This window comes from Colossoma macropomum, unplaced genomic scaffold, assembly GCF_904425465.1.
Source record: "Colossoma macropomum unplaced genomic scaffold, Colossoma_macropomum, whole genome shotgun sequence".
Taxonomy (NCBI): Eukaryota; Metazoa; Chordata; class Actinopteri; order Characiformes; family Serrasalmidae; genus Colossoma; species Colossoma macropomum.
The window spans coordinates 26,852,442-26,862,270 of NW_023494799.1; the positions used below are offsets into that span (position 1 = coordinate 26,852,442).

General features: G+C 38.3%; 1 protein-coding gene across 1 annotated transcript; it reads left to right on the forward strand.

The window, feature by feature from the left end:
* The first annotated feature begins 810 nt into the window (after window positions 1-810).
* On the forward strand, window positions 811-9,495 carry LOC118819496 (complement factor H-like). The gene is made up of 9 exons (XM_036587322.1): window positions 811-952; window positions 1,091-1,312; window positions 2,539-2,644; window positions 2,724-2,800; window positions 3,365-3,556; window positions 4,970-5,161; window positions 7,896-8,087; window positions 8,318-8,497; window positions 9,003-9,495. The coding sequence occupies exons 1-9, from the start codon at window positions 886-888 to the stop codon at window positions 9,197-9,199; spliced, it is 1,425 nt and encodes a 474-aa protein (XP_036443215.1). The 5' UTR covers window positions 811-885; the 3' UTR covers window positions 9,200-9,495.
* Window positions 9,496-9,829: the final 334 nt, after the last annotated feature.

The window sequence follows — 9,829 nt, forward strand, 5'->3', positions numbered from 1 at the left end:
TGCACTGCAACATAATGAGCTCTGACTCTAATACCCCAACAACAGTCTATGGGACAGTGGTTACACCTCAGTTCTACACAGTTCCACACCAGTCATATCACCAAACACAGTAGCTGCATTTACACCTAACGTCGGCGCAGCAGCTCAGAAACTGAGCCCAAGTCTTAATGAATGTGCAGCAAAGAAAGGATGCCAGGTGTCTAGTTTAAGTAAATAGGTAGGTTTAAAAGACTGAGCTCCTGGGGACATTTAAATTTTGAATATTTCAAGTATTCATGTAATATTTCATGGTCTTCAAGTGTCTATATTTTACTGTAGACGTTTTTTTGTGTACTTTGAATAAACAGTGGTCAGTTCCAGTTGTTACACAGCATTAACTAAAAATGAAATAAAAACATAGGCGTTCTTTGGCCCACGGGTTTGTTGAGATTTTTTTAAAATGCTCCTTTTAAGTGGTTGAGTTTGACACCCCTGCCCTAAGTAAAGGCTTAGCCCCCCTATCCATATCTCTAGTGACACCCCTGATGTAGAATTTAAAAAATCAGTGGAATTCTCCTTTAATTTGTTCAAAGTTAATTTGATGTCATGATGTTTTTTTCCTATGCCAAATATTCGTCATTAAATCAAGTAAATATCTTCCGTTTTTCATTACTGTGAATTGCGCTGGTCAAGTTGTACAAAGCGTACAACACTTGATGATTCACAACTTAAGCACACAAATCTGCTCTTATTTCACAATGTTCGTACTCTTGCTTGACCCTGTTGACCTTATGTTTGTACACACACAGAAGGGGCAGGGCCTAAACTGAGATATATTAACCCTGTTGAAGTTCACATAACGAGTGGTCTCCTGCTGCTCTGAGTAAACTGACTGATTTTGGAATAATGCAGTCAGGCTTAGTTTTCCTGTGTCTTTCCTTCTTTGCCTGTGTTTATACTTCAGCTCATGAAGGTAAAGCTTTTATTTTCTTTCACTGTTTCATTCACTTTTATAGTTTATTGCATCTAATTTTATTGCAACTGAATGTCACTAAATAGTGTGTATGAAACGCAGGGTAACACTAAAATAATATTGATTCTACTGTAACAGATGCTGTGGACGTGGGTCCATCAGCCGATGCAAAAGCTTGTCCAGAGACGCTTCCTGTAGTGGACAATGGAGAAGTTTCCCCAATGTCTTTGAAAAGTAACTACACTGAAGGAGATAGATTGCTGTACGCTTGCCAACAAGGTTATGTATCTCTGGGAAAAATCATTTTCGTTTGTCAAAAGAACCAGTGGATCAACATTCGAGACAATGCCAAATGTTCACGTGAGTACAGTTTCCATATAAGTGATGGATATTTTTGATAAGTGTTTAATGTTGACTTGAATTTACTGCAGTCCAGTGATGATCATTTGACTGGTTCAACCTGACTAGGCTATTATTAGGTCATTAGTAATTGCAACACTATTGTTATTCAATTTATCTTCTCCTTCTTTTTTTCTTATTCTTCTGCCGGATTTTTGTCCACTAACTCGCTATCTCAATTTTTGAGATATCAACACCGTTGCAAATCTGGAATGTATGTTCTGATCGGGAATGGTGTTCTTGAATACAGCTTTTTGATCCGACTTACGGTTTTCACACAAACTTCGTTCAATTTTTTCCCATATGAATTAATGGGGTAAAAAATTGCACGTCCGTTTACTGTCCTTCTGCTCAACCACCTAGCAACCACCTGGGATTCCATAGCAACCACCTACCAACACCTCGCAACCACCCCGGATACCATGGCAACTACCTAGCAGCACCTTAGCAACCACCTGAGATACCATAGCAACTGCCTAGCAACCTCCTGGAATACTATACCAAACGCCTAGCAACACCATAGTAACCACCTGGGATACCATAGCAACCACTTAGCAAAACTTAGCAACCACCTTGGATACCATAGCAACCTCCTAGCAAAACCATAGCAACCATCTGAGATACTATAGCAACTGCCTAGCAACCACCTTAGATACTATACCAAACGGCTAGCAACAGCATAGCAACCATCTGGGATATAATAGCAACCACTTTGCAACACCTTAGCAACTACCTGTGATACCATAGCAACCACCTTGCAACACCTTAGCAACCACCTTGGGTACCATAGCAACAGCCTGGCAACACCTTAGCAACTATTCTCAAATCGCTTAAGCTGCCCAACCACTGCATTTTCTTCAGGAAATGCACATCATCATCACCACAAATAGTACTTTTTCTTGGTTTAACATTTTTACTGTAATTTTCTACTCAAATAGATTCTTTACTAAAGTTCATATTCATAACTTTTGAACAGACCACACTTTATGTTCTCTTGCATCCCCAATATGTTAAATTCTTAAATTCAGCAAATGAACAGAGATCCTCCATTAAAATACCAGAAGTGTGTTCTCTATAGAGGACATGTTGACTTACTTTCACTCAGAAAATCAACAAAGCATGTCCTTTGACCAGGTTGTCCAAGACTGAAATCAATAAGTTTGTTTTTGTTCTTGAAACGTCACCAGGGAAACGCTGTGAGCTCCCCGCGGACATACCAAACGGCCGCTTTGTTATAGTCAACGGCACTGACTTTGTGTATGGAGCTACTGTCAAATACATATGCAAAGAAGGGTGAGTCCAGTCAGTCCTGAATGAATGTGGACACAGCTTAGTCCTGCATGCTGCTTCTTCTTAACTGAAGTTTTTTTAGCTACCAGATGGTGAGTCGGATGGACACCAGGACGTGTTTGGCTATGGGGTGGGACAACCACTTACCTGAGTGCGCAGGTAACACAAATGTCAAGAGCAACTGATGGGAACTCAGCTTTCTTCAGTGTGCTTAGGATTTTCCATTGGCTTTACAGGCAGCATGCAACCTTATAGGCCTTTTAAATGCACATTGCTTTGCTGTGACTGTGTACACGACAGAGACTGCTAGACAGATGGAGTTTTGCTTTGTATTGTAGTGCTTGTAAGGTGAAGTGAATTATAGTTAAGCTGGGTTTCAGATATTTGTAGTATTTGAGTATGATTGAGGACAACTCCCACTATAATTCCACTATTTCCATAACTTTCTCTTATAATAATTTTCTGTATTATGCAATGCATGTAGTGATTATTTAGGCTTTCTATCGTTTGTGCATTCTCAGAAGAAATGATGCCATCATTTACTGAAAGCATTAAAATATACTCTCCACTCTCCAAAATATACTGATCTAAAAAAGAGAAATATTATATATTGATTAGATTTGTGATGATTTCACTTAGTGATATGTATCATCCACATCCAAATGATAAGCAATTCTATAGATATCAATAGCCAAGGCATTAAAATAAGACTCTCCCTCTTAGAGCTGTCATGCCCCCCACCTGAAACTGAGAGCAACGTCATTATGGATGCACTGCCTGGTTATGACACCACACTGAGATACGGACACAGGATACAGTTCACGTGTAACAGTCCTGGACTCAAACTGGTGGGACCAAATGAAGCAACATGCCAAGAAAATGGGGAGTGGAGTAATCGTCTTCCTCAATGTGAAGGTAAGGTTTCACAACTTGTGTTTTGACTAACAGTGATGGCAGCAAATGAGATCCTAACACGTGGCCACGACTTAATTATCGAATTCCCACGCCTTACTAAGTCGTGGGCACACATTATTTTTATTTATATTTATACAGCAAACCAGATATCTCACTGTTTTTCCAATAGAGCTGTGACGGAAAATTCTGCCACTGCCAGTCTGGACTTGCGCTTCAATTTTCAGAACTTTTGCCATCAACTGCAGCGGTGAAATACACCAGATGTTGATGTTTTTTTGGGTGCCATGGATGCCGAACATCTCATTGTTGAATTCCAGACAAATCCAGCATTATACAAAAAAAGTACAGAGCATCCTCCTTCCTTTTTCCACCTTAAATGAACATCCCACACTGCTAATATCTCCTTCTTTTTCATCAGTAACGCTATCACTACACCAACGTTTGCATGGCTTCATGCTGCCATCGGTTGAGTACCACTATGACTGTATTTATTCCTCTAAATCCAGGCACACACTGCGATTTTACAAACACTCTCAATCTGGTTGGCATGCTGCGACATGGGTGTTTACACTGCACATGAAACATAGTCACTATAGACAGCACTGTATATGGACAATTTCCAATAAAGCTGTTTCATTCAAAAAAAACACATCCAAGTACCGAGCAAAAACGAGAAACTGTGTTACAGCAACTTTGCTAACTTGTTCCACACCGTGACCTGAAACTAACACCAGGATATGATGTACATGGGTAGGACAGTTTGGTCTCACTACAGCCTGTTTTTAAAAATTACTACATTAAAAGTCCAGTAGCGATTCTGAGGAACAACTGTTGATATTTAAACTCAACAGCAAAACAAATACATTCTTCCCTTCGTTGCTCCTCCAGAAGCTCTCCCCCCAAATTCATTGTCAAGGTGAAAGACGCTGGGCTGCAAACTTGTTTTTTAGGTCTTTGTGGCCGTAAAACCCTTTGGCAAGCGAACCACAGCACAGCAAGTAACGTAACTTAACGTTAGCTGGATTGTAAAGCAAAGCTAACCAGTTGGGATTAGCTATCAGAAACAAAACTGCCCTGTTGGTATATTTCCTCCTCTACCCTGTGAGAATGGGCTTACATAGGTTTTGTTGTGAAGAGTTTTTTGGGAGGTTTGCCTTAGAGAGAACTTATAGGTGTCAATCATTATTTTGCTAATTGTCAACTAACTTTATTAAAAACACACAATACAAAGGAAATAAATAGCTAACATATTCTGAAATTTTTGGACTGATTCTAGATCATCACTGTAGAGTCATCTCCATAGCCTCCACTAGAAACAGCATGATGGTGATTTAGAATCAGTCCTGAAAGGCAACAGCACCAACATTATTAAAACAAAATTAATTTGAACTGTTCTGTCGTCAACTTCTTCAGAGGTCACGTGTGAGCTTGAAGAGATCAGCAGCGGAGTATCTGTGGTTGGGCTTCCAGAAAAATATGCACTCATCAAGTACGGGCACAAGTTACAGTTCTACTGCTCTCACCCAGAGATGGCTCTGACAGGACGTGGTGAAGTGACTTGTTCAGCAGGAGGAACCTGGAGCAGCCCTTTTCCCAAATGTGAAGGTAAACACATCTCATAGTGAGTTATGTATATTAAAGATCCCATATCCTTCATTTTTCTTGAGTCTTAAGGTCTATTTATGTACCAAAACAATGACTTGCCAATTTTCCATCTTCTTTATACCTTAGAATTAAACAAACTGGTTCTGTTACTGTGTCGAAATAAAACAGATTATACTGTGTAAGTGACCTTATAGATTACATGGGTTCACATGGGTTTTATACTTCTTAGTATTATGATTCTGGCTTGAAAAACACATTCAATGTGGAACACAGGAAGATTAGAGTGATATGCACCCAGTCAGTGCTAATTTCATTTTAAGAGGTTGTCTGTATTTTGCCCAGCTTTGTAGCATCCGTATAGACCAGGGGTCGGCAACCCAAATGTTAAGACATTTAGTCCTTTCAACAAAAATCAAACCACCTTGGGAGCCACAACATTTTATATCCATTTTACCATCTTGGCTGTAAATATGTCTCAGTATGTGTTAATGTACAAGTATGGATAAAAAATATAACATTAAGCTTTAGCTCATATATAGCTGCTTTTCTCGCATATCCGGCTGAACACTTTACCACAAAAGTAGAAGAGTTTCTAGTAAAATGTCCCTCAATGTTCGACTTTTTACGAGGCTGAAGTCACTTCTCATTCACCAGCTTCTTGTTCGAATTCTCCTGTTCCACCTTAAATGGTGCCTGAGGTGCCAGAATGTAATTTCTACACCATTTAAGGTGGAACGGGAGAATTTGAACAAGAAGCTGGCAAAAGAGAAGCTGACTTCAGTGTTTGACAGTTTCTCATTGCAGATTAAACGTATCAGGAAACCAGCTGGAGTGATTGTAAATGAGTCCACTCGTCTCCAAAGTATCGATGTTCGTCTTAAATCTTTCTCTTTGCCTTTTTCGTTAACTACTAGCTAGGCGAGATTGTTGTCGTGGCTATGGTGACCAGCAGTCTGTGCGCCAGCCTTCAGGGTTAAAGGGTGAATTAGCAGTTGTAGGCTACATTAACTCCAGCATTTAAAACTGTGTTAGAACGATCAGCACAGCTTCATTTTACTGCAGTGGAGGATTATTTCCTGTTGCTGGGGAGCCGCATGTTGCTGACCCCTGGTGTAGGCAAAGAATGCTGTTGTGCACAAAGCAAAAACCACTCAGGCACAACAGCAAGCCTTAAAGCAACATGTTTATACTGATAAACAGTTATGTTCATTGCAGATAGCATAACATGATAATATATGATGCTATTGATGAAAATAAGAGTTGGTTACAGATCTACTACTGCTGTAAAGTTTAAGCAGTTTTAACAGACTTTTGTTATTGTTACTTAACTTTTCAGTCATAACATTGGTGTGATTTTATGTACCACAAACAGTAATAATTAATTTTATTATGACCATATTCCAACCTCTCTTTGTCCTTTATATTTATTTATTTTGTTGCTATGCCTTTAAGACTAGTATATGTAAATGTTTCTGTTCTGATTGGCTGTCCTGTATTGTGCCTCATTCAAAAAGCAGTCTGGACTGAAACACTGCTTATAACCTTAGTGTGAATGAGCAGGGCTGAACTGCTGTGTATGTAGTTGTGTTTGTTTTTATAACATCATAGAAACATTGAATTAAAGGGTTTTGTTGCAAAATGCATTTAAGACCACTTTAAAATTTTTATTTTTTTTTTCCAAGATATACTTTGCTGAGGGCAGGCTTACAAGAAAGATCAGTGCTAAGATTAATATCACTTTTATTAGAGAAATAAAAAGGAAGGCCCCATACAATCTTGTTTTTTGTGACATCAAACAGCCCTCGCAATTTTTGCTGTTGAGTTTTCATATATGGACTATATAGATTTGGGTGTGAATGGTATGTTTTGAAACAATAAAAATGGCCATTTATATAATCAAACTCTTTAGTAACACTTTATTTTGAGAGGTCCTTTGTAGATGATTAATAAACTCTTTACAAATTATCAGTAACACATCAACAACATATCAGTGAAGTAGCAGTAGTGAAACATCTGAATACACTGAAATAAATATCTTCTAGATGTTGCTTCCATTACGGAAAACCTAACCTTACCCAACCTTACCAAAACCTAAACCTAATCCTGGCCCTAATCCTCACCCTAATCTTAACCTCAACCCAAAACCTAATCCTAACCCTAACCTTAACCTCAACCCAAAACCTAATCCTAACCCTAATCCTGGCCCTAATCCTAACCCTAACCTTAACCTCAACCCAAAACCTAATCCTAACCCTAACCTTAACCTCAACCCAAAACCTAATCCTAACCCTAACCCTGGCCCTAATCCTAACCCTAACCTTGGCCCTAATCCTAACCCTAACCTTAACCTCAACCCAAAACCTAACCCTACCCCTAACCCTGGCCCTAATCCTAACCCTAACCTTAACCTCAACCCAAAACCTAATCCTAACCCTAACCCTGGCCCTAATCCTAACCCTAACCTGTTGAGCATTTGTTTCATCTAAAAACCACTCAAAATAACGGGTCACCAGCTCTTTTGTTTAAAAAGAAGTGTGTAATTTTTTTTTTCCGTTATGTGGGCCCTTTAAGTCATGATACTTTGTGGTTATGGTAAAATTATTTGCAAATCAGGAATAATTGTTATAAATAAAAAACCTGGAATGCTGAACAATGGCTATATATAAAAGCTGACACTTATTTACACAGTGAAAAAGTCCCATTTTGCTAAACTTTTGTCTCATTTCTTCCACAGCGGTTACCTGCAAGGAAGGACAGCTGAATAATGTGAGAATTGTCAGGGGAGTTCCTGGCAGAGCTCCACCATATAAACCTAAACATATCTTATATTTTCAATGTAGCCATTCTAACATGATTATGATGGGACCTTCATCAATTACATGCAGATCAGATGGAACATGGAACAGCCCCTATCCCACATGCATAGGTAAAAATTCTTGTTTCTTTAATATATATATATATATATATATATATATAATCAAAATCCCTCAACCTCTTGTCACTTCTTTATTGTCAAGATGATGTTTTATTGTCAAGTATATGTTGTAAAGTTGTTTTCTAACTTGGACAGTACTGTGCATAAAGTACAGTATTCTATGCATTAGAAAAAATGTATCATCATATTAATGTCATTATTGTGTAATATTGTGTTAACAGACGGTGCTTGTGGTCCACCACCCAACCGCAGATTTAGCAAACTAACCACTACCCCAAAGGCCCGGTACAGGCATGGTGAAACTGTTCAGTACACCTGCCAGAGAAACCACATTATGGAAGGTAACCCCTATTCAACCTGTAATCAGGGAACATGGACAGGAGTACATTTAAGGTGTTTAGGTAAGTAGTGATAAGCTAATGATCAGTTGTACATGTAGATGGGTAGAACTATGTCAAACTCGGCAAGAAGACCTCAGGACTGCCTAGATATCACCAGAAACTCTGAGTGCATTTATTAAAGTATTAAAGTTATAAATGTGCAGTCGCATCCTAGTGGCACAGTGATGCACTGTTGTACAAGCAGTTTCAGTGGAGTGTCATTAGCATGTAATTCTGATTATGTTGTTGTATGTTGTAAAACTTGAGAGAACCTAAAAGCTGTGTAATATAATACAGCTAGGCTAATATCATGACCAACAGCTTATTCACATTTCATGAGGTGTAAATTAGCAATTAATGTGAAAATCATGTTGCTGCATTGTTTATTCATCTCTTTGCTTGATGTAAAGACAACAGAAGAGTTTGTTTGTCAGTAAACTGCAACGTGTGACAGTATTTCAGTTAAAATGGTAATATATTAAAATAACTTTAAACACTCTTTGTTGCATATTCAACTCTGTTTTAGAACCCTGTATTGTGACAGATGAAGATATGGATGACAAAAAAATAGAACCACGTGACTACAGGAAACAGACACTACTGATACTTCATGGCTACTATATGGCCTTTGTATGTCAATATGGAAGACGACCAGCAACAAGCAGAACCTACTTTATGTCGCAGTGCAATAATGGAGTAATGTATTTGCCCTTTTGCCAATAGTGTAGCTTAGGCCACTAATACTGATCCTAGTTGGTGAAGTAATGAACCTTTTAATTCTGTGACAATACGGCTTGTGTTCATTCAAATCTCAGAAACAAGCAAATCAGACTGACTCTCTGTTAATGATTATCGATTAGAGGCAAATTATCAAGTTAAGGAATGCATTTTTACCTGTTTCCTTTAATTTTATATTGATTATTTGTACGCATCATCTTGTAAACATGCATAGCTGTCCTGCTGTTTAACTTCTTTATGAATAATTTTAAGAAAGCCAATAAAGCAGTTTTGGATATTCAGCTGTCTGGTTCATCTGCTTTTTTAACTACTTGGAATGATCAGATTCTTTCTGCATTCAGTGCAGTTTTGAGATACAGTGAATCAAAGATTTCACTTTCACAATAACAAAACTTTTATGTAGGCTGATTAAGTTCCATATCTTAAAGGTGCTATAGAATAGAAAACTGTTTACATTGAATAAGGAGAGTTTGGTACATGTAGCACTGTAGTCTCCTCTTTCAAATGCAATGCCTGCATTTGCAAAAGAGGATGATAAAACGAGCCGATTCCAAAATCCTAAACTGTTACATAACAGTCTTGAGTCATTAATATTCACACCCCCAAAAGTGACAT

Excerpts from the sequence above, each read along its gene's own strand:
- LOC118819496 (XM_036587322.1), top strand. The coding sequence starts at position 886 with ATGCAGTCAGGCTTAGTTTTCCTGTGTCTTTCCTTCTTTGCCTGTGTT. Across the intron at positions 3,557-4,969 it reads TCGTCTTCCTCAATGTGAAG|AGGTCACGTGTGAGCTTGAA; the intron begins GTAAGGTTTCAC and ends CAACTTCTTCAG. Across the intron at positions 8,498-9,002 it reads AGTACATTTAAGGTGTTTAG|AACCCTGTATTGTGACAGAT; the intron begins GTAAGTAGTGAT and ends ACTCTGTTTTAG.